At 38.1% G+C, this 27,944-nt stretch overlaps 2 protein-coding genes across 7 annotated transcripts; one reads left to right on the top strand and one right to left on the bottom strand.

Moving 5' to 3' along the window:
- Nucleotides 1-47: 47 nt before the first annotated feature.
- LOC122081041 (cystinosin homolog) lies at nt 48-6,510 on the bottom strand. 4 transcript variants are annotated; one of them, XM_042647984.1, is made up of 11 exons: nt 6,295-6,510; nt 6,066-6,198; nt 5,025-5,114; nt 4,796-4,920; nt 4,268-4,310; nt 3,401-3,518; nt 3,261-3,310; nt 2,306-2,803; nt 1,654-1,840; nt 460-502; nt 48-372 (listed from the first exon to the last, which is right to left on the bottom strand). In XM_042647984.1, exons 1-8 carry the CDS (start codon nt 6,423-6,425, stop codon nt 2,657-2,659), a joined length of 837 nt encoding a protein of 278 aa, XP_042503918.1. In that variant the 5' UTR covers nt 6,426-6,510; the 3' UTR covers nt 48-372; nt 460-502; nt 1,654-1,840; nt 2,306-2,656. The 4 variants fall into 4 exon arrangements, with proteins under 4 accessions (XP_042503918.1, XP_042503916.1, XP_042503917.1 ...); XM_042647982.1 differs by having other exon boundaries at nt 1,661-1,840; XM_042647983.1 differs by having other exon boundaries at nt 48-502.
- A 2,697-nt stretch (nt 6,511-9,207) lies between these two features.
- Nucleotides 9,208-26,303, top strand: LOC122081166 (putative leucine-rich repeat-containing protein DDB_G0290503). 3 transcript variants are annotated; one of them, XM_042648164.1, is made up of 9 exons: nt 9,208-9,294; nt 9,579-9,995; nt 10,157-10,516; nt 10,588-13,962; nt 14,685-15,534; nt 15,635-16,287; nt 21,519-21,666; nt 21,745-21,826; nt 25,823-26,303. In XM_042648164.1, the coding sequence occupies exons 2-9, from the start codon at nt 9,600-9,602 to the stop codon at nt 25,923-25,925; spliced, it is 5,967 nt and encodes a 1,988-aa protein (XP_042504098.1). In that variant the 5' UTR covers nt 9,208-9,294; nt 9,579-9,599; the 3' UTR covers nt 25,926-26,303. The 3 variants fall into 3 exon arrangements, with proteins under 3 accessions (XP_042504098.1, XP_042504099.1, XP_042504097.1); XM_042648165.1 differs by having other exon boundaries at nt 9,217-9,294; nt 9,574-9,995; XM_042648163.1 differs by having other exon boundaries at nt 9,245-9,995.
- Nucleotides 26,304-27,944: the final 1,641 nt, after the last annotated feature.

The following is a 27,944-nucleotide window of genomic DNA, read 5'->3' as shown; positions in this document are numbered from 1 at the left end:
ATATGTGATAAAGGAAGCAACATGTCTCAATAGCAAGAAAACAGTAGTTAAGACAGTATCACAAACTTGCTATAGATAATTAAGTCTTTAGGTAGAAAGGCTGACAGTGGGAAAGCAATCCAATAGGGACCAGAACCACTGAACCACTCTGCATTTTTTGACAGATAAACCTGACTAGATTACTCTGGTCATCGAATTCTGACCTAGAGCATCAAATGGATGAAATACAAGACAGAACTTGAAGATCTCTTCTGGAATAAGGGTAACACAACTGATGCACTAACCTTGCCTGAATGCAAAACTACAGAGTAACTAATCTATGTGTAATTAATCGTCACAAGGCATCCTCCATCAATGTGATCACTTCCAAACCTGAGAGGAAAACATTACAAAATAATAGGATGGTCCGAGGTTCAATTTTCAGACTAGGACAAGAAAAAAGAAAGCATTTTTCCAAACCTTCCATCTTCATCCATGCAATCTCTTCCAAATTACCAGTGACCTGAAAGCAAAAAGAGGGAAAACAGAAAAAGATCCATATTAAATTTTATTTTTTTTGGTAATTAAATGAAAAATCTTGAAGCCTTAGATAAAATAGGAGAACATAAACTTTAATATAAGCATGCTCTGAAGTTATAATAAATAAAATCAATCTTTTTTTTTTTTAATAGATATCTGCTTTTTAGTTCTACGATAAGCACAACAGGTAAGAAGAATCCCATCCAAATTCATCACAAGAAGACTCTCCCTGTCTCCCATGACTTAAATGAGACAAAGAGCCAACAGAAACTTTTGCTGCAGTTTTAATGTGATAGCTGGTTTGGCTAGTAAAGCCTGTGGTATGCGGTCACCAAGACCTGTGATTGAGTCCCACCTTCACCTCACTATCCATCAAGAAGGGAAAAAGAGATTCTTATAGTTCTCTGATTTCCATATGAATATTTAGGGATTGTTAGTAAACTCAATTACTTGCTTATTTTCATTATTTTGATTAGATGATCATGAATTCCAAAGAATCACTCCAAATATTTATTTCCAAGACTTTCTGAGACTAGCTGAGGGTGCAACTGCCAATGTAGGGCTGGAACTTGTACATAATTTAAAAAAATAATAATAAAAAAATAAAAAAATTAAGGTTCTTAATTGCCTTCACAGTTGGTCACAAGTTCAAAACCTGGAAACAGCCTCTTTTGCGAAGCAGGGGGTAAGGCTGCGTACAACTTGCCCCTCCCAGACCTCACAGTAGCAGGAGCCTCGTGCACTGGGTTGATCTTAATTGCCTTCACAGTCTATGGTTTGCTTATTTACTTAAATGTCGGGTTTTTCAATTTCGGTGAAATCCACTCCCTCCTTGTTGCATGGTCCTTTGTTTCAAAAAAAGGAGATAGAATATTTGACTTCATTGCACACAAAACTTGAAGGAACCCATCTAGTATTGTACAGAAAAAACTTGTGTTAATTTTCAGCAGCCACCTCATTAGGTGGAAAAAGTGAAACCAAAGGTATGTTAAAATTTTATACACATGTGATTTTACAAATACTAGATATGAAAAAGTGTATATTCCCAATGCTTGTTAGTTTCTATGAATTAAGAAAAGGAAAAGCAGCTATGCAAAACAATAGATATACTAAATGGTTAGAGATTTGAATTACCACATACACTGGAGTAATGGAGTTGGATGTAGAGATGAACTTCTGAGTTTCTCAGTATGCTTATCCATGTCAACTGATGTATTTGGCTCTGACATTGTTCTTGGGCTTGCTTAATTGAAAGAATGGAAGTCAAGTTTCGGTGGTGTTATCCTCACGCTCACAATCTTCGGCATGTCCAGATCCAGCCCTGACCACATCAAACAACGACAACAACGACTCAGAAATCACAAATTAGTATGTGAAAGCAAATGCCAGTGTAAGGAGAGCCTGGCATGAATCCAACGCTGTTTATACCCTTAATCCCTAGAAATCTTCCGCTTTGGGGCGAGTAACTCGATTCACGTCACACCAATTCAGGTCTGGTCAAAGGGAAGCCCAGTGAGGGATATGTACTTTCAACATCAGCTCACTTTTTTGAGTCATTATATGTCATATATGTAGTAATGTAGTGTTATGAGCACTATTTGTTCGTAACACTACTCCCAGCTCTTTGCATGGGAGATATGTAGTCTACACAGGCATGAGTGAGGTGCGCAGGTCTGAAAATTATAACTGTCCTACCTTGTAACGAATAATATGATCATATTTTGATTCCCCGTCCCACACCCCCCCCCCCCCAAAAAAAAAATTAAATAAATAAAAAATAACTCACTTTCCAATGCCTTTACAAAATTCACAACTATTTGATCTTTGATACATTCTTTTGGGGCAAGTTCTCCAACTTGATCAGGTCTCTTACAATTTTCTAGCATTCAAAATTTCAGATCCTCATGTTTCCTGTAAAACTTGTACAGTGAAATAGGAAAAATAACACAGGCATTCTTGAATATGACCCGTCTTTATTAATACAATTTAATGAAGAATATTTACATCAAGCAAAAATAAGAGAATAAAATTCAATAATAATTTCTCTGTTGCATTGTGATACACAAGTTCCAACTTTTACTTGTATATTGAGACTTTTAAGAATAATACATGCCAAGGCAGGATAAGCCTATAGACTTCATGCATCTTCTGCCTGGGAGGGATTGGAGGAATTCAAAAGTGGAGCTGTACTTTCCAAATCAACCTTTGAAGAAGCAATAATTTTGTTGGAAGGATATAGGATATAATGTTGGAACATGAAGAGGAGGTCAAAGAAGATAGATACCTGCAAAACAGAAGGGAATTAAATTTTGGACCTTTTAGTCTCAGGAAGAAATAAAAATTTTGAGAGCACATTCGTTTGAATGGATTATAGGTTTATACCGTTGCACAAATATATTAAGAAGAAGAAAACAACTGTGAAGGTTGAATATGTTAAAAATAGTTAGATAAATCAAGAGGTCAGCTCATAATAAAGCAGCATGACTGCCTATGCATTCACAGTAAAACTAGCATGACTTCAATTATTAGATCATGCCTTCAGATGCTAGATGGGTTTTTCTTCCCTCTTTCATTTTTTTCCTTCTAGCTCCCCCGGGGGCCTTTTCCTTTCTTTTATGAAAATGCAAGGTGCCAAATATTGGTAGCACAAAAATGTATCATAGCTAAATGGCTGTGTAAGAAGGAATATAAATTTTCCTTGTATAATATGTAAAACGAGAAAAGTGAAACACATTTCATACCAAGGAAAGCAGGGTCTTCCCTATATTCCCATAGAAGTTTACCCAAGAACCTGCAAGAAATGGGGTTAAATATACCATCATGCAAAAAGCTGAGTTTGCATTATGATAGTAAAACTCTTTGCTGACAAGAGGTAACCCACCCTGATCTATAGACTGCATAGCCATCTGTGCATAGTTCATCACACCTCCAAGTAAATCAAGCAAAATGTTGCCAATGCTCCATCCTTCTGTGCTCTTCCGAGTACAGTTCATGATGGCCTGGATTTCATAATACAGTTCATTAATACAAGGTGAATGACTATTCTTCTGAACTTTTATTTTTCAGGTTATCAATAAGGGCTAACCATTTTAAGAATCTTGTCACATATAAAACATAAAACAATACTAAAGAGCATAAATTTCTTCTTTGTATCATATCTGGGAGAATTCAGATCCACACACTAGGTCCTTGTTGATCTCAACCTAAGAGTCTAACAAAGTTATTAGCATGTACTATGATAGTTAACAATATCAATTATTAGACTACAAAGGGATCCACACACACATCCCATAAGAAAACATCATAGTTAGTTAATTAAACACTACAACTCTTTGCGAGTGAAAATATCCTCAAAAACATCATAACTAAAATATAATAAACCTTTTAAGCCATAAAACTATCACCCATGTACAAATATTTTGAACTGTGGACAATATTCTGGATTCCACAATCCATGTGCGAAATATGACAGCAAAAAGTGCTCTCATAAGATGCATTGGCAATGAACCTGTTCATGCCAATCCAACTATTAGCCAATAAAGTGGTCCACGAAGAGACTCGTATTTAGGCCAAGCTTCTGGCCCATGGAGGTTGTAATTATGCTGATTCACATGGTCATATGTATGCCAAAAAAAAATTAAAGGAAGACCAAATACGTGACATATGGAAAAGATAACCTGGAAAAAGGGGGGGGGGGAATTTCCTTAAGGTATTCCAAACAAATTATAAAGTAACTCTAAAGTCTAACCTGGGGAATGTATTTGATGGTTGTCATGATGACTTGTATTGTGCTGCAACAAGAATGCAATTTCAAAGATTAAACTCAATCCACCATGATGCCACAAAATCTCCATCATAATAGATAATTTATTTTACCCAATCACTCGAACTCGATCTGCTAAACTGTACTGTTTCAGCACAATTTTAAAATGCTGTTTAGGAAGAAATGCATCTATATTCCAATTCCTGACATGAACCTTCCATAAAAAATGAAGCTTAAAGACATATGATTCTGGCATATAAATATGTAAAAGTGAGGAAAACAAAGATAAAAAACCTTTTTTTCTTTCTTTTGCCTCACTTTCCTTTTACGTGAAAGTGATACTTTCTGTATTAGAGTCACTTTAAGCAAGCTTGAGATCTTCAATGAATGTCACAGAAATTACACATTTGTAACCTTACCCCAATTGGTCACAGAATATTTAAACTGCAAAGCTCAAAATTTCTATTAAAAAAAAAAAATTCAAATTATGTGCTTTAGCCGGGACGAACTCACTTAAAGACAGAGATTAGCCAAAGCCAAGAGTGTTTGGGCCACGCAACGAATACGCAGACTACAGCAGAAAGCCAGACGGCAGATGTGATTGTTATACAAGTCTTTGAGACCTTTTGATTCCCACGCTGTACATAACACATCAAGGTAACCAAGTACAGTGTAAATAGTACTTTTCAAAAAGGAAAAAAAAAATGCCAGAGCTTCATATTCAAAGAACAGAATCATTTACGTCATAGATGAGAACTTGAAACAAAGTGATTGCTGTCAGAAGAACAGCATGTGCTGAGAAAGCTACATCATTTGCAGCGACTGGGATCATCTACAATAAAGAAAGTGATTAGCAAAAAAAATCAGCGAAGAAAAACTTTCTGGATAAATCTACCAACTTTTGATACAGCCATAAAACAAACTCTTAAGCTTATGAAAGCAGAAACTTGGATCAGTAAGACCTCGCAATACAGATATAGGAAAAAGAAAGACTGGGTTTAAAACTATTTTCAGATATTCAGGGTTTTAGATTGAACATTAGGAACAGGAAGAGTGATGCAGAGAAGAGGTGGCATGGGGTGGGGGTGGGGGAAGAAAAATAAAGACAAAGATTCACCACCAGTGCCTGAAGGACACTTTAAGGATCTATACATATACTGAAGAGCAAAATTACTATTTTGATTAAAAGGATATCGCAAACATAAAACAGATTGAAAATTAGCATCAATTGTAATCTGACCCACTTTCAAATAAGCACTTCATCTTAACACCTGAGAAAAGTTACAATTCCTTTTATTTGGAGAACTCTTTCATACACCAATTGCTTCTATGAACATGTCCAGCAATTGTACTCCGACCCACTTTCATATAAGCACTTCATCTAAACACCTGAGAAAAGTTACAATTCCTTTTATTTGGAGAACTTTTCATACACCAATTGCTTCTATGAACATGTCCAGCAAATGATTCTCAGTTTTGACTTTGATAAGAGACCTTAGGTATCTCGCTAGAGTAATTCGGGTCACACTAATGGAAGAGTAATTTGCTTGGACAAATTAACCATTTCTTTCTCATATTTCCGAACAAAAACAAGATAACAATGGTAGAGTGAAGGTTATATGAGCCCTGATATCAAAATTTTTAGGTTTCAACATTATAAAATCACCAAATCGATATGGTTTCTGAAGACAACCACATCGTCGTCGTCATCATCGTCCTCACAGAAATCAACTAGAGACGAATGACCCAATTCTAAAACGATAAACAAAATTCAATCACGAACCTCTCCGTAGCCATACTTCTCGTGGTATTGCCTCTGAAGAACAGGGCTAAAGAATAGAGACGCATTGTAGATGAGATACGATGAGTGCTTCGTAAAATTCAGGATCAAGAAATCGAAATTCAACCCCACAACACTTGAGAAACAAAATCCAAATGGTACCCATGTCATAAAAACAGATCATTAACTATTTAAGAGAAGAAATTGCAAAGAACTAAAGCAAAAATTGTACCTTTTTCTCCTGAAATTCAGGATAACCTGAGGATAGAAACTAACAGACCATGAGATGAAAGCAGTCCAACCAAAAATGTTGTAAGTGACTTCCAGAGGAAGAGAGTTCCACGATGCCATTTCCTCCCCCATAGGGTAATTCAAATCCGAACCGTTGGGAGAGTTGCAGAACTCCGACGGCACAAGCAAGAGCTGGCCATCATCTATGTTTTGTATGATGTTTGTTAGCCAAGAAAAGAAAAAGAAAAAAAAAATTATATTATCCACCTCATTCTTTTTTTTTTTTTTCTTTTATTGGCTTCCAAACACTAACAAAAAAAGTAAAGATTCTATTTTGGACTATTATTTTTTGAGAAGAACTTGTGATTTGTGAAAATATCCTTGCACTTTCATGTATTCTCAAGATCCCCCTGTTCAATGCATATTATTTTATCTGAATGGATCCTTGCTCAACATGGATTTGGCTCATCTCCAATTCCAGCCTCTCCAATTCCCTATCAATTCCTTCTAGGATTGTGACACGTGTCCTCTATACGATCCAATGGATGTTATGGTATAAAAGTTTGAAATCTCAAAACCGTTGTACCATAAGTGGTTTTGGACCCAATATCAGTCTTACCCTAAACCGCTCTCTCCCCATTCTCACTCTCATAACTAAAAGTGAAAAAAAAAAAAAAAAAGGAGAAAATGACTTGAGAGATCTGAGGACCAACCATATTCTACTAATGACAATACTATTCCTTATAAATTAACAATAATACATTCAAGTATTCTCTTATGTTTTAGTTCAATATTAACAAAGCCATGTATATCCATATTTGTGTTTGGGATCACTATCACTAGCAACACAAAAAGTGACAATCATGTGAACAAAATGCTCAATTATGTCTCCGATTGTAAACATAAAGTATAAACCGAAGGACAATCAAATTGGATTTCACATATACCAATTTCTATATACTGAACATGAAACTCGACCCTTTTTGGTTAAACTATGAAACTTTTCCCACCAACCTAATGATCAGTTCTTACCAACTAATTAAATTAATATATTGTATGGTGATCTTCTCACCGACCTAAATTAGTAGATGATTGATTTATCTAAACCACCTTTACAAGAGCAAATGTGGCGTGTCTTTAAAGGAGTTTCTTACAACTGAATGGAAGTTTTATACCATTGACCATTAAGAGACTTGTTGGAGAAAAGTAGTATTGGGTCATAGGCAACTAAAGAGATGTTGGTAAGACAGGAGAAAATGCAATAGGTGATACCTATCCAAAAAAAAAAAAAAAAAAAAAATTAGCTGCAATGATGGAGTCCACATATTCTGCAGCAAACAGTGAGGTGCAATGAATATCGGACGATTGATAACTTTTGAGTATGCACCCTAAGGGGTTCCTAACCACTCAATGCTCACTGTACCAATGCAACGTCTACAGACGATTATCATAACCAAATGGGGTGAAGCTCCTTGAAGAAGGTACTAGGCATGGTGGGGATCCCCTTGCTTGGTGTTGTTGGGATGTTAAGGAAATAGCATCTGGATCCGTCGTATCGATCACAACTGATATCGAGACCTACTTGATCTTGTATCGATGGAAAGGTTCTTATCGGGAGATCTCATAGCACTATGACACTTAATGGCTTAGGTCAATTCGATGGATAACCACACACACACACAAACGCTTTTCTAAATAAAAATATCACTCTTAGTTGAAAGAAAAATAAATATAAATATTAAATTATAAAATCTATGATCCAAACCAAACCACTTGGAAATGCCATATCAATACATGAATTCTTTATAAGCAAGGCATCACTTAAAATCCTCCAAGCTTCAAATAAACAAGATTATCCCTTATAATACACCAAGATTAGGGCACAAATTAAAATAGAATCGTGACATATGATTGCTATTTTACTATGGGTTATATCTCCAATCAGGACTCAGAATTAGTATAATAATCCACTACACAATTATTCTAGTATTTTTCTGGAGTTAGGAAAGATAATATTATAAGGAAGGGTTCTAAACCACCAGCATACCTTGTGCCCTCTACCTCCTTGCATGTGTTAACATCTATACACATGAGCGTAGAAAAACGGCACTCCTCAAGCCCCCCTAGTGCTGAAGATGCTTTCACACAACCTCCCATTGGTTGAAGATGCTTTTGCACAACTCCCCATTGGCCTACGTGCAGTAGTTGTGCAAATGGATAGTATTCTCTTTAATTTTTTTTATATGAAAAATGTAAGGTAAACCAATAGTGTACTCTATACCTCAGAAGCTCCTTTGTGGCGCAATAGAGGTGGCAATGCATATTTGACATTTGCATCACCTCGAGGTGCCCCTATATGTTGGGATCTATGCATGGGTGCTTTAGGGCTTTGGATGTGCATTGTCACCCCTGCTCTACCACAGATGAGCAGGATCCATTCTCCCCATCCTACTTGGAATTTCTTTATTTATGGGAAAAGTCATAGGGTTCCTTGCAATTTAGAAACACTCTTTCTTAACATTATATCGAAAAATGTTTTGACAGTTTCTTTAATCTATTTGCCACGTGATAGATTAGATAGATCTGAACTTTTGTGGACAAATAGATCTCAAAAACCCCTACTTCCTTGACGAGATTAAACTAAGATCCGTTAGTTAAGTAGAGAAATAAAACAATGAAATATGATAAAAAGATTAAATCTGGGTCCATCAATCAAAACAGTTCGATTTAATTTCGATAAATGATTTCGATTTCAAATTCATATCCTTATTTTTCACCAGACCATTGATGTCGATCATGGTCAATACTCAATACCAAAATGTAGACGCAGACCCCAACTGGAGATAGCCGATATGTATATTAAAACCGTGTCTATGATCCGATATATCGTTCCTTTCGTTTCAGGACCAGAGGCTAATCATAAACAACGAGTAGAAATGAAAAGGGAATCTCATCGATCACTCGAAGAAAAGCGACGGTTTTTTCGGTTACAATTTTCAAGGTAACACCCCAACTCATTCCCTCCTCTCTCAGTCTCTCTCTCCGACATTTCTCTTATTCTACACTGTACGGGTCCTTGTTTCTGTTAATCTGTACCAACTTCATTGTTCTTCCTCGATAATCTTTATCAGTCTTCACCGTTTTCGCTTTCGTAATCCGAGCAAGAACAGGCGACAAAATCTAGGGTTTCGTCAGAAGATCTGGTTAATTTTCTAATTAATTAGTGTAATCCGATTATGTTAGATCGAAATGTCTGAAAATTCTGAGAATTATGGTTCAGAACAGGTCTTTGAATTTCCAGGCTCCATGCCAAGTGGAAGCAAAGGGTTTGATGGGAATGATGGAGGTATTGGATCTGCAGAGCGGTCTGCGGAATCTGAGGATACTCCAGATCCAGGGTTATTGTCCGGCGATGGGTTAAGCAGTTCTGTTGAGATCTCAGAGGGTGTTGATGCGGGTGGCTATTCGGTAAAATCGTCTGAGAGCCAGCATAACGTCATAGCTCAAATGCCTGCTTCCCCTGAGGAAGAACGAAGCGCTCTTACTGAACATGCTTCTGATACTCAGCAGGTAGGTGTGAGTGAAACAGCGAGTGCTAATGGAAACGAAATTCCGGTGGAGGATGAATCCTCCAGGGGTGAGGGATTCACGCCTGAGACGGAACAAATTACGGTAGTTGACAAGGGTTCTCCGGCTGATCAGGTACGGATAATATCATACTTTGGAATTCTCAATTCTTCGTTTCTTTTTACAATTCTTGAATCCGATTTCAGAAGCCCTCACCTTCCTTGCCCGAAAAAGATACTTTCCCTCTTTATTATAATGAATGTATTTCTCCTCCATTAAGAAATGTAAAAACACAGGAATCCAGGCATTTGGAGGTGGATGATGTGGATGACAACAATAGGATTCTGGTTAATCCGGAGGATATTATGCAAGATACGCAGGACGAAGGCAACCTCAATGAAGATGCAGGGAAGGAAGACATGTTTGTTGATGCGTCTGACGAGCTAACTGTTTCTTCTGCAAGGAGTATGGACGAACCAGTGACTGCCGTTGAAACCCAGGGGAGTCCTCTGAAGAAGCTTGATATCCACGAATCTCCATTTCAGGTGGTTGAGGACCTGGGAGAAGTTAATCCCTTGATGGATGAACTGGCACGTTTGCAGGCTTTGCTAGACAAAGTCGCCGGCGAGAAAGAAGTCATGGAACAACAATATAAGGTACCTCATAATGAATTACATTATTTTTCATGCTAAATTTATTCTTATTGGACCCTGTGCTTGTTATCCAGGACGAACGTGAGTTGTTCACTCGAGAACTTGCTAATATTCACCACCAGCTTGAAGGTCTAACTTGTCAGCATCCTTTGCTTGATGATAACAATCGAGCAGACATGGGAGATAGTGAGGACATGCCTCAGGTTTCAAATTCCCCATTACAATTAATTGTTGGTGACTGCTCCAAGTTTATCCTGTTTCTAAAAGGGGCTCTAGATGAACGGCTAAGAACTGAGGGTACAATGAGAGAGCTCCAAGCCATTCTTTTCAAGAAGGATCAGGAGATTGAAGACCTTAATGCAACAAGTACTGAGCTTTCAGTATCCCTTGACATTGTTTTTTCTTATTTGGGGTCGCTTCGGAATACATGGCTTCAATCTTTAAAACAACAGTCTGAGGTTCAGCTTGAAAGGGACCAGCATGTCGAGAATGTTATGAATGGGCTGGTAGCTTCTCTATCCACAGTGCTTCAGGAGGATGATTTGTCGGATGACTCTCTTGATGGGAAAATATCTTGTGTTGAGAAGGGCATGGTTGTGATGATTGAGAACAATAACAGGTTCCTTTTTGAAATCAACCAACTTAAGCAATGTTTGGCTGAGGTCAACTTGGATGTTGGAATTCCTGAAGAGAAAGAATTTGGAGCTATTTTTGGTGTAACTCGTGCTGCCTTGCTCGAGTCTAAAAGGAAGGAAATAGATTTTCTTGAGAAACTGAATCAGATTGAAAATGAAAACAAGACTTTCTTGGAGCAAATAAGCAAGGAAAAAGAAAAATTTGAAGAGTTCAATGCAGAAGTAATAAAAATCAAGACAGAATTCGAGCAAGAAAAGTTCAGGTACAACACAACCAAAGAAAAACTTACCATGGCTGTCACAAAAGGTAAGGCTTTGGTTCAGCAGAGAGATTCATTAAAGCAAACTCTAGCTGAGAAAACAAGTGAGCTTGAAAATTGTTCACTTCAACTACAAGAGAAATCAATTGCCCTAGAGGCTGCTGAAGCCAGTATCGAGGAGTTCGTCAAAAGCCAAAACTTGGTGGCTTCCCTTGAGGAATCATTATCACAAAGAGAAATGCTTCTTAAGGAAATTCAAGAAGCTCTGTCTCAAATAGACATGCCTGAGGGTTTGCAGCCCCTGGATAGTGTAGACGTAATTAGATGGCTTTTGGATCGAAGGAATATATTAGAGTGTGTTTCCATGGAATTCCACAGACTGAAAGATGCCTTCTCTTCAATTGACCTCCCAGAAACAATATCTTCTGATCTTGAATCTCAAGTCAACTGGCTTTGGGAGTCCTTTTCCAAGGCTAAAGATGATATAATGAAGTTGCAAGATGAGATTGCTAAAACCCAGGGTCTTATTTCTGCACGTGACTCAGAATTGTTGGAAGCACATAATGAGATTGACCGGCTAACTGAATCTCTTTCAGCAGAAAAGCAGGAAAAGGATTCTCTTCAGGTGGGCCTGGACAATCTGATGCAAAAATATGAAGGGATTGTTGAAAAGGTGTATCGGGTCTCATCTGAGAAGGATCAGATGATGAGAATTATTCAATCAGCTTCTGGAATCATAATAGACAATCATGGGACAACCAATGAACCTTCCTCTGACATGGTTTTAATCATAGAAAATTGCATTGCGAAGATCAGAGAACAAGTTAATGCCTCTTTTGAATCTTCTCATGTTGAGGTGGGGAAGTTTGAAATGATTCAAGGTTTGTTGTATGTAAGGGATCAAGAATTGACACTATGCGAGAAAATACTAGAAGAAGAGCCAGACAGATCGGAGATGACTAAGCTGTCAAATGAAATAACAAGAGCATCTCAAGAAATTGCCGCATTGAAAGGTGAAAGAGATTCACTGCAAAAGGATCTTCAACGATCAGACGAGAGAACTTCTCTACTCAAGGAAAAGCTGTCAACTGCTGTGAAAAAGGGGAAGGGGCTAGTTCAAGACCAGAAAGGCTTGAAACATTCTGTACAAGAAAAAGATACAGAGATTAAAAAGTTAAAGCTTGAGTTGCAGCAGCAAGACAATGCTTTGAGAGATTACAGAGATAAGATTAATATATTGTCAGGTGATATAGAACATATTTCAGAACTTGAATCTGATCTTGGTGCCATGAAAGATCTAAGGGATCAACTCGAAAAAGAGATGGAAGGCCTGAAACATTCTCTGCACGAAAAGGATTCAGAAATTGAGAAATTAAAGCTTGAGTTGCAGCAGCAAGAATATGCAGTAAGAGACTGCAGAGATCAGATTGGTAGTTTGTCTGGTGATCTGAAGTGCATTCCAGCTCTTGAATCTGATCTTGGTGCTATGAAAGATCAAAGGGATCAACTCGAAAAATTCTTGGGAGAGAGCAATAACATGTTACAGAGGGTAATTGAGTCTATGGATGATGTTGTTCTTCCAGTTGATGCAGCTTTTGAGGAGCCTGTTGAAAAAGTGAAATGTCTTGCAAAGCACTTCCATGAATATCAAGTTGATAAGACTTGTTTGGAGCAAGAATTGGAGAAACTCAAGGAGGAAGCCAGTTCTCTGGGTAGTAAATTTGCAGAGGCTGACACAACTATTACATTGCTGAAAGATGCATTGTCACAGGCAGAGAAGAATGTCTCTCTACTTTCTGAAGAAAAGAAAGACCTAGAAGCCCGTAAGATTGACATGGAACAAGAATTGAGGAGAGCAATAGAGGAGGCCAGTAACCAGGCTAGCAAATTTGCAGAAGCATGTGCAACTATTAATTCAATGGAAGACGCATTATCAATGACAGAGAATGCTAAAACTTCTGCAGAGATAGAGCTAGAGAAAGTGAAAGAAGAAGCTCTATCTCAAGCGAGCAAGTTAGCAGAGGCCAACATTACTATAAGGTCACTAGAAAATGCATTATCTGAAGTGGAAAAGAATGTTCCCACCCTTGCTGAAGAAAAGGACAGTGCAGAGTATGGTAGAGCTTGTTTGGAGAAAGAGCTAGAGAAAGTTAAGAAGGAAGGTGCTTCTCAGGCTAGCAAACTCTCAGAGGCATACACAACTCTAAATTCATTGCAGGATGCCTTGTCACAAGCAGAGAGCAACTATTCTGTTATTGTTGATGAAAAGAAAACTGCAGAACAGGAGGTATTGACTCTAAATGACAAGTTAACTGCATGTATGGAAGAGTTGGCTGGAACTCATGGTAGCTTAGAAAGCCGTTCTTCACAGCTCTTATATCAAGTTAATAATCTTCAAGCATTTATGGAAGACGATTCTTTATTGTCCTCACTGACAAAAGGCTTTAAGAAAAAATTTGAGAGCCTGGAAGATATGACCCATGTTCTTGGAGAGATACATGATCAGCTTGTTGCAAAGTGTATAGAGTTTCAGCACCTACCACCTGGTAATGAGGTAATAACCAAAAAAAGTTTTGCCTATGGTAGTTAGCAACATTAAACAAGTCACTCTTCAGTATTAACTACATGTTTGACCTGTTTTTATATGGTACACATGCCATCTCCTGTGCTTCTCCAATGACTAGAACTATATCTGCTTCTGACCTAACAAATCAATAGCACAGACAGATAATGAAGGAATCCATCATCTTAGCCATGTGCCACCTTATATACTATTAGCAGAGGTGGAGTTACTCCTTAGTTTTGCATATAATAGATGTGGTGGACGAGTATGGGTTACTGAGATTGAAAGAACATATTTTGTAAGCTCTGCAAGTGCTCAGAAACATGCATAGTTGGATGTTCATGTGTTCCCATTTATCAGAGTTGTACATTGCCACTAACCCTGCCCAGGACCAAATTCATCGACATCTGAGGCGACTAACCAATAATTTGCGAACCCGTCCATTTGATTTTGATGACTTGTATGAAATTTTGAATACCCATGGTGAAATGGTGATTAATGGTTCACTTTATATTATTGTTTATTAACAGCTGGAGCTGTTTATTGAAATTTTAAGACAAATGCTTTGGGATATTGCGATTAGCATATTTGACTTTGAACGGGAAATATTTTGTTGTTGAGTACTTTAACATGATATACAGGGTTTTAGCTAATGATTCGATGAATTAGAAGGTTCCCATCTGATCAACTCTTTTTTTTTTTCTTTTTGCCAGAAAGATCCATATGTGGCAAAGCTTTCTTCAACAATTCTTGACAGTATGCCAAATGGTACGCTGTTTAATAGTGAGACAAGAACAGTGGACCTTGAGAATATCCCTACATGTTTGGCAAAGGCTGTAGAAGGATTCAGTATGAAAAACAAACTTCTTGAAGACAAGTTTGAAGGTTTTTCTAGTTCTTTGGATGAACTTATTGCATTTCTTATAAGTTCATTACGAGCAACAAAAGACGATGTCATTGTCATGCTTGAGCGCATGGATTCATTGAATGAAAAAGTGAGGGATTTAGAAGCTCATAAAGAGTCACAAGAGAGTGTGATTACCACATTAGAGAATGAAATAGCTATCCTACTGTCGACGTGCAGAGATGCTACAAATCAACTGCAGTTTGACAACAATCTACTGGATCTGAGCTCCATTCCGGAACTAGAAAAATTGTACCATGACTTGTACCTAGACTCGAGACAAGGTGGTGGAGATGCTGTGCACAAACAACAGGAAGGAGTTGATGGCACAGAATATGTTGAGTCGGAAAATTTGTTATTGGCTGCAAGAAAAATTCAAAATCAAACTAGACAGTTTAAGAACATGAAGAATGTTCTGCTAAAAACCATTGAAGATTTGCAAAAGGGTCTGAAGGAGACAACGCTAGCCTTTGAAAACGCTATGCAAGAAAGGGACCTAAATCATGACAAGGCTTCTCGTTTAGAGAATGATTTAGAATCCCTCCAAAATTATTGCAGCGAGATGCAGCATAAACTCAAAGATTATAAGGCCAAGGAGGAGTTGAGGGGAAAAGAATCTGAGCTCTCATCACGGAACTGTGCTTTAACCATGACAGGAGGTAGTCTCTTTTGTCTTAATCTTTCATATAATTTATACTATAGGCTCTACTCCTTGATTTTATAGTTTATTGACTTTTCTGTTCATCTTTGGCTTTCCAGAGGCAGATGCACATCTGTTCCCAGAGGACCAATTGAAAACTCTCTTTGAAAAAGTAAACCGGATGGAAATCCCTTTCAAATGTTCAGAACAGGAGAACCCTCAATTGCATGGATCAGATCATGTCAACAAACTCTTTAGCATTATCGATGGTGTTGCTGAATCACAGCAACAGATTAACCTATTATATCATGAAAAAGAAGAGCTGCGGTCGAGTCTTGAGGCACAAGTTCATGAAAATGACAATCTGAAGAAGGAAGCTGTAAATCATTTTAGTAACAACCAAGAATCAGAGAAGTTGAAGACTGAGTTGACTGAGATAGCATTGAGTTTGGAGAAATTCATTCAGAAATTGGGAGGAAATGATTTAGTTGAAGACAAGAAACTTATTGGTGCAAGGGGACTCTTACAAGTGCTAGAAAAACTGGTTATGACCATCATTGTGGATTCTGAAAGCTCAAAGACAAAAGCCCAGGAACTGAGTGCCAAGTTGCTTGGGAGCCAAAAGGTTGCAGATGAATTGTCAAACAAGGTTAAATTGCTTGAAGATGCAATTCATGGGAGGCCTGCTATGCCAGAGACGGTGCAGGAACGGAGCATCTATGAGGCACCATCAACAGCAAATGCATCAGAGATATCTGAAATTGAAGATGTGGTAAAATTTGTTGTTCTATGTTCTTTTTTGTTGTTTCCTTTTCCTTGCTTTATTTTATTATCGCTTTCTTCAGACTGCCAAGATTGAGAGAGAGATGCATTTGCCGTTTTCGTAATTTGACATGTTTCAATAATTTATCCCTTGTCTTTGGAGGAATTAAACTGTGAGCTTCAATGCATGCAATTGACGTTATATGAGTTGGGGCACATTGATGTGTACATAAATGGAGGCAAGGTTTATGCATTTTACATTTGCTAGGATGATTTTTTTTTCCTTTCCTGTTTTTCTGTTTCCCATATTATTACCTTTCTACTATTGCTTCCATCTGACCTAGTCTAAGTCAGTTTTGAGTCTTTTGACCGTCAAACCTATTTACAAAGAGAAAATTATCTTTGGAGGGGACAAAAAAAAGGACAAAACAACCTGGTTATAAAAACTTAAAATTGGTTGGTTAGATGCAGATTTGGCCCTCATCTAGTTTTGGGTGGATTTCGAACCGTGGAGGTGTCCAGTTCTGGTCTATCTTGATCACTTGGTCTGGGTAAGTCAAGGAAGATACCATGCCAAACTGAAGATGGTAGAGAACAGTGAGCACACTGGGAAAAGTTGCTGTATGTTAATAATGATATTTACGTTGAACTTTCCTATCAGTTAAGTCATGGAATCTTGCGTAGAGCTGAGAAATATTTTATAAACCTTCTTATTCCTCCCTTTAAAACAAAATCTGCAGACATGATTGTTGATCACACTATTACTAATTCAAGCGACTGGAAGGTTTCAGATAATTCCCATCTTGCTCCTTAAGTTCAACGAGAAAATGCATATTTCTATTATCAACATTAGACTGGGAAATGGATGATGCATAATATCCTTCTACATAGTTACCTGACCCACACAATGTTATTTTTTTTGCTAACAAAATTTCAATCAACTCTCCCTATATGATATATTCTCACCCATTGGTTCAACTACTAAGATCCTCAAAAATGAAGTCATTTTTAATTCTATCCTTCCTAGTGCTTCCATATGCTCATCAAAACATTCTTATCTAAGCTAACCCTTATCTTATGTATCTACAGTTTCTTTGTTGCCCAACATTATGTGCCATACATTATCACTTGTCTTGTAGGTTATAAATATACCTATCCTGTTTAGTAGAATGTCCTGATTGCACAGCATCTAGAAGCTCCTCTCCACTTTGTACCCCTTCGTAGTTCTGTGAACAAAGCCCTCTTCAATCTTCCCACCTCCTTGCACTCATTTAAAATACTCTGACTATCAATTTTCTAACATTTTACCATTATCACTTGTTTTTAATTTAGTGTGAGACTATGAAGGTCCAGTATTTTCTGTGAAGGGAAACCTAAATGAAGATGGAAGTTTTTTAAAGTGATTGTCAAATGAAAACCACATAGGCAATGCCAGTTTAGAGAAAAATAATTGCTTTGATGAAGTGGATTAAGGTTTTTTGAAGTTAAAGATTCCTAAGAGAGATGAAGATATGGAAAATTGATGATTGGATGATGTAGGATCTTTGACCACATGGTAAGTTTGACATAGCGTAGACCTCGTCCCAAATATGACCTCGGATAGAGCCGATTGGAGGGCAAGGATCCATGTAGCTGACCCCATTTAGCTGAGATTTTCTTGACTTGCCAGTGCTGGGTTCTTTCCTTTTACTTTCATTTATGCCATTTGTTTTTGCACGGGTCCATGTTTATGAGGGGCTGGTGTATGGCTAGGGGAAGTAAGATAAGATGATGGTATTTATGGGAGGAAACTAAAAGGAACCCTAGAGGGTTTCAAGTTTAGCCTGTCAGGCTAGTATGATTTTCTCTAGGGTTTGGAAGTGGCTGGTTTACACAAAAGGGGTTTCTTTTGGGTCTTGAAAGGCTCTCATTAGTTCTGGATGAGGTTTATTGATTAGCTGGTGACATATGCCTATAGGGTCTGATAGGAGAGATAGGTTTTTGAGGTTTGTTGTTCATTTGGTTGGGTGGAAGCACACATGGAATTAAGAGTTTGCTTGTCCTGTAACTGGTTGTGTTAGACTGAATTCAGTGGCAGGTCACATGATTTGAATAAAGGGAGTCCATCTAGAGCTTGGGAAAATCTCAGTTTTGTCAGCATGAATCCTCACAGCTGAGCTCAATTGCCGTAAAGTTCTGAAGATTTCTTGGGATTTATCATTTACAGGAGTTTCCATTGAACAATTTGTGATAAACTCATAAATGTACAGATGACAGACTAATATTTATTTTTTATTCCTATATGGAAGTATCTAATTGTTCTAGTATATTCGATTTTTTTTTGGATGAATAAATAAATTTATACCCAAAGCGAAAAGAAAACACAAGGGGAAGAAAGGGGGGCAGGGGGAGGCCTAAGCCAACAAGGAAGAGCCAACCCCAGGGGGAACAAAGCAAAAGGCAACAAACAAAAAAATTATAGCAAAAACCAAATCAGCAACCAGCAATAAGGGCAAGAGAACCGAACCAGCAACCAAAGCCACATCAAAGGAGGAGAGGGAGAAGGCCAAGAGGAGGAGGGGGGAAAGGAGGTCAAGTGGTGGGGGGAGGGGCTGGGGTAAGGCACCAGGAGGAGATTATGTGATCATTTCCAGAGGAGTGGGGGATCGGCTGAGATCGAATGGAATGGAGGGATTGGATTTTAGAGGTAACATCAAAGTAAATAGCTTTCCAAAGCCTTTCCGGAGAATGGGAATTGGAAGACCATCTGCGGATGTTACGCTCCATCCAAAGATGAGATATAGTAACAGAGAAAGCTAACTTACCAATGGTGTCGCAAATGGAGGAGCCGGAAAATGTCATGTCAACCCAAATATATTCCCTCTCAAATGGGAGAATGGCTCTGGGAGAAGGCCAGTAACGAGCAAGAACAGTCTTCCATACCAGGGAGGAGAGAGGATAGGAGAAGAAGAGGTGGGGGATATCTTCTTGACCGAAGGGGCAGAGGCAACAGGAGGGGTTGACCTAGATGTGACGGTGAATAAGGAAGGACTGCTTGGGGAGGCAGTTAGAGAGGCATCTCCAGGTGGTGAAGCTATGACGGGGAATATGGCCTTTGAACCGACGAGATTACGCCATGGAACAACCGGGCTAGAGGATCTGACAAAGGACCAAGCAAAGGCAGAGGAGAACAACCCATTGGATGAGGGGACTAGACACTTCTGTCCTCCCTACCTCGGTGCCCAGGGGGAATGGGAGGGAGGGAGGACCACAAATCCGCAAGGGGGGAGGAGAGGCAGGAGGGGCCCAACCCAGAGGGGAGAGAATGGAGGAGACGAGCGGTTTTTGGAAGACCAAAGGAATAGATGATCCTAAGGGTGACAAGGGAGGAGAGAATGCCAAAGGGTGCCAGGGGTCCATCCAAAGGGAAGTTGTCTGCCCATTGCCAATAACAGTGGAACAGGCAATGATGGCAAGGGGCCTGAGGTAGAGGATTTTCAGCCAGATCCAAGAGGCATTAGAGGGGATTGGGCAAGTCCAAAGGGAATTTTGGGTGAGCAGGTAAGAGTGAACCCAGTCAACCCAGATGCTTTTCTGCTTGGAGACAAGCTTCCAAATAAGCTTCAGGATGCCCACCGAGTTGACCTCCTTGATTCTTCTGATACCGAGTCCCCCTTCAGATTTAGGAAGACAGACTTTTCCCACGAAAGGGGATGGATGAACTTGGAGGAGTCGGAACCTTTCCAGAGGAAGGAACAGAAGAGCCTTTCAATGGAGTTAACAGAAGAAGAAGGGAGGACAAAGATCCCAGACCAGAAGAGGTAAAGAGATTGGAGGACAGATCTGATAAGAATCAGTCGACCAACATAGGAGAGGAGCTTACCTTTCCAGAGCTGGAGCCTCTTCCTAATAAGATCGAGAATAGGGGAACAAAGGTGGGCAGAGAGCCTAGAAGAGATGAGGGGGAGACCCAAGTATTTGACTGGTAAGGAGCCCAGAGAGAAACCAGTGATACCAAGAAGAAGGGATTGGGTCTCAGAAGAGACACCAGAGAGGAAGAGGTTGGACTTGAGGAGGTTGATGGAGAGACCAGAGAGGGATTCGAAGGGGTGAAGAGCATCCATGATGGAAGAGATGGAGAGGGAGTCTGCTTTAGAGGAGATTATGACGTCATCTACAAAAGCAAGATGGGTGAGACGGAGGGACTTACACTTGGGGATAGGGGAGATGAGATGGAGATCCGAGGCAGATTGAATGGAGCGGGAAAGAACCTCGAGGGAAAGAGAGAAAAGGAACGGGGAGAGAGGGCAGCCTTGACGGATACCCCTCATTGAGGGAAAGTAGCCAGCAGGACTACCATTGACTAAAACAGAGAAACGAGGAGTGGAAATCAATATTCAATTAATTCGTATATAACTCTGGATGCATTTCTTTTTTATCAGTCAGGCATTGGATCTATCCATTTCAATGACGCTGTGAATTCTTAAGTTAATGGGCCAACTTGTAAAAAATTATTCTTCTAAAAGATTATATAATTCTACAAAATACTGTCTCAGGGCTTCCATAAGCTAATACTCGTTGAAATTTCAGCTTAGTTGCAGTACTGATCAATGTGGATGTGAAGTAATCTTTTTTAACTTAAACACTTCTCACTTGAAAAAGCTAACTGCTGAATCTCACATATAATGATCATGCAAGTGAGCAGCCTGGACTCATTTCCTGATCATGAGCTCCAAGTCTACTCTAATAATTGGAGAATCAATCATTGACTCATCACCTGCAATCAATAATTGTCCACTTGTTTTTCTGTGTTGCTCCCTGAGGAAACATATTTCCTTTGCGTATCTGCAATTGTAAAAAGCAACCATTGCCTCCATCCATTTGATATTGCACATGAAATAAGCTAATTAATGTAAAGTTTGGATATGTATAATTAAAGTCTAAATCAATAATAATGGATAAATGGATCGCTGCTTCAGCTTGGCAGCATGCATATTTAAACTTGAACCTGTCTTGTTTCATTCTAGCGCAATTTTGCTAAAGGTCTGAATATGGCCTTAGCTAGATAGAGTGAAATTGAGAAACATGATTTCTCTAGTCTGCAATGAGTTAGAATGAGAATTTCTTGGCTGAGAGTTGAGATTGTGGGCTTATCAGGCCTCAGTATGTTTGCTTCCTTCATAATTATTAATTCATCTATAAATTATTCATGATAGAGAAGTTGCATCAACCTTAATATGTTAATTGCTAATGCTTGGACAGGGGTCTCTTGGAAAGAAATCAATCTCTCCTGTTTCCTCTGCTACTCATGTGAGAACAATGCGTAAGGGATCAAGTGACCACCTAGCCCTCAATATTGATTCGGAGTCTGATCATTTAGTCAACCACCTGGAGCCTGATGATGACAAAGGTTTAGATGACCTTCAAGTTTCCCATAGCAGTTCAAATTCGAAACTGTAGTTGTTAACTTGGAGCTTCTCTTTTGCAGGTCATGTATTCAAGTCTCTTAACACTTCAGGTCTCATTCCAAAACAAGGAAAGATTATTGCAGATCGAATCGATGGTATCTGGTAAAATATTAAACTGGCTGCATTTTTCCTGCTTTGTATATTTTAGTTACTAGTTGAATTGCATGTGTGTTGCACATTAGACTTTGTCAAGAAAAGAGTACAAAAATTATATTTAGCAGTTGATAATTTGTTCTGTTTAATATATAGTGATATAGTCTGAAAGAGTGAGTTTTATTTACCTTGTGGCTAGATTTTTATATCCCAAAACTACTAGTGGCACTTCCTCTTTACCGTGGGTATTAAATTTTATTACAAATATTTTTATTTATTGAAATTAAGTAGAATTAGTCGTCAAATCTAGTGTAAATAAGAAGACATAAAATTAGGCCTAAAAGATTATGTTTTATTTATTTATTTATTTATTTAATTTTTTTTTTTTTGACAATGAGCTTTGGAAGAAAGTATATAATACCTTTTGTTTTACAGTACATGCTTTTCGCTTAATTACAAATTGTATTTCTGTTTCATAAGAACCTTTTTGGTGGGTTGAAATTCTTCAAGAGATGAAACTTTAAGGAAGTAACATAGGCATACAACAAACCGTTTTCACAGTTGTCATTGCCAAATAGTTTGTTGGCTAGTTTCTGTTTTTTTATTTTATTATTTTAAATATTTTTATGTGTTTTGTTCACTGGGCCGGACAAGAACTGAACTCCTTGACACTCCATCCCGTGTCTTATTTTAAAAACCTTGTGCTAATCAATACGGCTACATGATGTGGGCACCAAAAATTTCAGGATGATGACAGGTGTAAATTTTAAATTGTTTGTAGCAACTGGCAAGTGGGTCCACATTTGGTCCATATGGTGTCATTGAGTCTCTTCTGGTTAGATAGTATTTGTAGTTTTAAGTGACTCTACTGTTTTACTGTGTTCTATATAACTTATTAGTTATTTTCATTTCTAGCACCTTTTCAACTAAGTGCATATTAGTCCTTGGGTTTGGTCAGACATGGGCATTTTTAACCGACATAGTGGCAAATGCCCTCCAGAACATTAGAAACCCACAAATTGGTCTCTAAATTTTTTTTCCTGCAATGTTTTGTCATATCTCTCACCATATCATGGTTTTTTTACTCAATTTATAGTATATTAAAGGGTAACCATCGTGTAAAAATATGGAAAAAGCTAATATGACCATTTTATCTACCCCTTAATTTATTTTTCATCAGAAATTTTTGCCATATGACGATTATGGCTGTAGATTTATAATCTTTCTACAGTGTGAACTTATTGATTCAGAAATGCAAAGCAGTGTATATCACTACCCATTTGGTGTTGACATAAATAGATGCATGATGCTATTTCTTCTAGTTGTGGTGCTTACCCTATCATTTCAAGAAGTTTTATCTAAAATTGCTCTCATTTTTATTGTATTTCAATCTCAACTCTACAAAGCCTTATCCCAATTCCCGACTCAATGGTTGGGTACATGAATCCTGTTTCTCCATTGGATAAAGTCATAATTGTTTTTAACCCAAAGCCATCCAGATCTTTTCTGACCCTTGTTCTTTTAGCCACTGTGGTCTTTTCAGTTAACTTCTTTTATATCTCTGTCATCTCCATGATCTTACAGTATTTCCATGCTGTATTAGCTGTTTAATCCTCCTATTAATATGTGAATTATTCAGCCCGAATACGAATTTTTCCCAAAGGTTCGGATAAGATTGCAACTTTTGAACTCAAAAGAGTTATTCACAAATTATTAGTCCGAATCCTAATTAGAAGATAATTTGGATTTATTTCTTTTAAAAAATAATGAACTAATAAAAAATATATATTTAAATCAAGAAAAATAAAAATAGATATAATTTAACTAATGGCCACTTGGGAACAACCCATTGGGAAAAATAAATAAATATTAACCTAGGGGAATCTCCCATCTTGAGAGATATTTGTTGGATACTCCATGGTCCATAGCCCACCCAAGTTCAATTGTAAGTTTGTGACCACCCCTATTAATAAGGGTTATCTCTCTTCTAGTATTTCATGTCTCTCTTATGTTGGTCTACAGTTACTACACTACCTAATGAATTCATTTTGGTTCTTTCTGAAGTATCAATGGTGTTGAGACTTTATGTAGACAGGTAACTAATTATAAAGAAGGATATAAAATTACTTAAATACTGATTCTTTTTATGGGATTATGGGTTTAATAGGATTTTTAAGCTATAGATAGGAAGGTGTGAATGTGAAGAAGTCCATCGTGCTTTTTATTAGTGGTGTTTTTTCATAGAACCTGGGACCTGGGAGTGATCAATGAGGTATAGAATCTTCTTTTGATAAGAGGGTGCTGGAACTCTTCCTTCACCATATGTAAGAAAGAGAACCCATTTGTTTTTTTTTGGGCACTGGTACCATGCATGATTAATGCGCAATTGTGCATACAGTTATGGATGCCTGACATGAAAATACGCCCCCTTTTTGCAGGCCTCCCTCTTTGAAACCTTGTAAATAAAATAAAAAATAAAAAGCAAACAAACAAACAAACAAACAAATCAACCGGCTAAGTGAAGCCAATGAAGTTTGAAGTTGGCAAATTTCACCCACATGTTGTCATCTGTTGTCTCGGCTGTCCTTTTAGGTACAAATCTGTTAAAACCATGATGAGCAGATCCCAAATAGGTTCCGTTTTGAGCTGCTCAATAAAACAAGGCTTCATCTGTACCAAATGCTCTCTTTTTGTGTGGATCTGGATCTGCTGGAATTGTGACAGTTGTTTGGAGAGGTTAAATCACAGGAATCTAAAGACTGTCTGGGTTATTTTTGTTAGCTAAGATTTGAAAATCCTGCATGGTTTAGAAAAAATATAAGGGAATGAAAGAAAATCTTTCCTGAGAGAAGACACGATCCTCATACTTAGTGTTTTAGCGGAGGGAGGTAGGTAGAAAGGATGATGTTGTGCCAAATTTTGTGCTCAATGACAGAATGTCAGATGCACTTTGGGTTGTCGTATTCTAAAGATTGAGCCTGCTTTTTTTAACTTTTATGTCTGCTTTCGTGCATGCATCCCTGCTTGCTGGATCTCAATACCGGGGTGTTCTCTCCTAGTCAGGCCCAAGGACCTTAATTGCCATGCAGATGCAGCACTTGTCAGTCTGCCTCAAGATTCATCACAATTAGATGTATATTATCTTCATCGACTGAGTCAATAGCTACCCTTATATATGCATAGTGGATGCAGTTTTGATTGTTGAACAAGGGGAACAAGTTAAGAAAGCTTGGGTGTCTGTCTAGATTCAGGAATACAAGGCCATGACACAATGTTTCAATATACAATCCAGAATGATGATTTGAAGCCATATGTTCAAATCCTGACCCATCAATGGCTCCAAATGCCCCATTTTCCCATTTTGGGCCATGCTGATTTATTCAGGTCACCTTCAGTAGACCTGCTCATGGTCTTGTGGTGCCTTATATCATTGTGCAAGTGATTTATGACTTGAGCTGTCAGTACCTTTTCCCTGCGTTCCTTCTGCTGTCCTTCCTCTCATTCCTGTTCCCTCCTTGATTAGTTTTCCCCGCTTATGTTCCTGATAGGCTTTTAGTCTCCTGACTGATGAATTGTATTTTTTTCCAGTCAAAACTCTCATAAGTTTTTGTGCCGCAAACTTCACTTCCGGAACCTCTTTTTTCCTTTTAGTTTCTTCCAATCACTCACACCTTAACTTGTTCTTTGGGCCTTCTTTTTATTTGAATCCTTTGATGGTTGCAGAGGGGGGAGAAAGTTGGTAAGATGGGTAGAGTTATTCTGTCTGTCCCTTCTGGAAACCCACTGTGGTATTACTTGTAGAATGTGCATTGTGCTAGTTTACCCACCAACAACCTGGAACACCTTCTATAGAAGCTTCTTGTTAAACAAATGATTCCAGATTACCCCTTTATTTCCTAATAATAGTAGAAGCTTCTATGCAGAATCTAGATTTAGGTTCAAGGTTTGACTATAATTATTGATCCAATACTCATTAAGAACTAATTTGTTGGTTTTGTATTGCAGGGTTTCTGGCGGTCGGGTTCTAATGAGCCGGCCTAGAGCAAGGCTAGGGCTCATAGCTTATTGGATTTTATTGCAGATATGGTTTTTGGGTACCATTTTGTAACAATGTCTCTGATCCAGGTTCCCTGCCTCACGCCATCCATTTGGCAAGCTGTGTATTGTAGTTGATGTTGGTTTAGTCATTCTTATATTTGCTACTTGTTCTAGATGATGTATCCTTATACATGTCCTTGTTTCTTGATTCTCCATTTCTCCGCAACCACATTTTTAGGGATTCGGAGGAATCAAGCCACCCATGCAAGTGGAGAGTACTGTATCACATTTGTTTAATTTCCCCCATGAAATATAAAGATAAGAGGGAATTTATGTGATACATGAAGATATCTGTACTACTGGAGATTTGATTCTTTTATAGCTCTGAGCCATCAGCCAAGACAGAATAGTACTATTCCTTTTAATCAATCTCAGGTTTGATGAGTAATTTTGTCAGGTTGTTATTTCTCATCAACATACGTACTCCAATGTTTCATAACAAGGTATATGATTTTTAGTCATGGATAGCAAAAGATGCCTGATTGAATTATTCTAGCTGTCACTAAAAAGTGGTATAATTTGGTTCAGAAATTTTCTTTCGAACTAATTCCTTCTTTGATGATTTTGAATACAAATTATGATTCTAATGGTCTGGACTCTGGACCTTCCTGTAGGTGCATAGTGCATAGCTGCTGCGATCATTAGACAGTTTCAGGCTGTGTTGCAATATTAAACATTCCCGTTCCAGACTGCCTTTAGTAATGGATACTAAATCTGTGAAAACTTCCTTTGAACTGATGATTGATTCATTCTGAACAGTTCCATTGTAATGGTTTGATTTTATATCTGCTACCCAATTGCCTTTCTACTCATGAACAATGATGAGGCTATCGGCCAAGAGGTTTATTTCTCTTTGGGCATTGGGGTGGAGGGGGTAATGGAAAAGAAACCGAGCCAAGAAAGGCTAATGTCTGTTGTTGTTGCTGCATGCACCTTGGCTTGAGGAATCAGATTCAGATTGTCGATTCCGGCTGAGTCAGATTGAAATATCCGGCCAATTTGTACTTGATTTTTAGGGTTCAGGTCGATCTATCCTTTTTTGATTGAATCAAAGTTTGAATCCATTGAAGCCAATTCCATCGCCGATTTCACTTACGTGAACCATGGGTTGACTCAATACTTTTTGGTGTCTGAACTTTGGGCTGCAGATCAGGAAAGGAGAGAGGTAGAAGTATTCAATGGTATCTTAAAGAACAGATCAGTAGAGGGTAATGTTACAGACAACTCACCATCTGTGGGGTCTAATTGGAATATCTGTCCATTTTGCCTATGTTTGCCTTATTGGAAAGTGTTGAATTTTCCAAATTTTCAATTGTGAAGAGTTCCATTGGGAGATTCAGCAAGCAGAGAACAGTTTTTTTTTTTTTTTTTTTAGGTCTTTGAAGTACCAATACTTGATCCCTGGTTCTCAAAGTCCAATATAAGATTTTGAACATTGAAGCAGCCAAGAACATTAGTGCAAGCGGAGAACAGTTGCGTCCCACAAAAGGACCTTACTTAAGATCACCCACCCAATCTCGTTACTCCATAAGGTTGGGTGACCTGATGGATGACCAGTCTCGTAAAGTGAATACAACAGCCATAGTGGGTTACAGTAGGTGGATTTAGAACCGAACAAAAACTAAATTTAAGGATCTCAGATGAAAATATTATTTATAATTAGGGAGAGGGAGAGGGTCCAACAATGTTGAGGAAGGAACATAGAATTTTTTTCCTTTTTATTTATTATGTATTTGTGTTGAACACTTAAAGTATTCCGGTTCCCAGGTTTATTGATAAGTTGGTGACAGTTAACAATTGCATGGACGCAATTTTGACCAGTGTAATATGCTCATTCTGGATTAAAAATTCGCTAATGTGATCAAAGTGGTATTTTAGAACATTGTCCCATCCAAATGTCCACTAAGTGCTTGTTAATGGGCGATTTGTGAAACTGCAATTGTTACTAGCCTTGCTGAAGATAATCAGTTCCTTTTAACAAAATAGTATATAGGTGAAAGTTTTTCTTTACCCATAAACTGCAATTCTT

Source organism: Macadamia integrifolia, chromosome 6, assembly GCF_013358625.1.
Source record: "Macadamia integrifolia cultivar HAES 741 chromosome 6, SCU_Mint_v3, whole genome shotgun sequence".
Taxonomy (NCBI): domain Eukaryota; kingdom Viridiplantae; phylum Streptophyta; class Magnoliopsida; order Proteales; family Proteaceae; genus Macadamia; species Macadamia integrifolia.
Note: the sequence above shows the minus strand (reverse complement) of the source record. Positions and strands in the feature narration are given on the sequence as shown.

What these genes read in the sequence shown, in the direction of transcription:
- LOC122081041 (XM_042647983.1), bottom strand. Translation starts at nt 6,425, where the DNA reads ATGGGGGAGGAAATGGCATCGTGGAACTCTCTTCCTCTGGAAGTCACT. An exon ending in CTGAATTTCAGGAGAAAAAG is followed by an intron (nt 6,199 to 6,294) that starts GTACAATTTTTG and finishes TTGTTTCTCAAG; the next exon opens with TGTTGTGGGGTTGAATTTCG. An exon ending in TTCAAGTTCTCATCTATGAC is followed by an intron (nt 4,921 to 5,024) that starts GTAAATGATTCT and finishes TGTTATGTACAG; the next exon opens with CGTGGGAATCAAAAGGTCTC.
- LOC122081166 (XM_042648163.1), top strand. Translation starts at nt 9,543, where the DNA reads ATGTCTGAAAATTCTGAGAATTATGGTTCAGAACAGGTCTTTGAATTT. An exon ending in TATCTGAAATTGAAGATGTG is followed by an intron (nt 16,288 to 21,518) that starts GTAAAATTTGTT and finishes ATGCTTGGACAG; the next exon opens with GGGTCTCTTGGAAAGAAATC. An exon ending in GATCGAATCGATGGTATCTG is followed by an intron (nt 21,827 to 25,822) that starts GTAAAATATTAA and finishes TTTGTATTGCAG; the next exon opens with GGTTTCTGGCGGTCGGGTTC.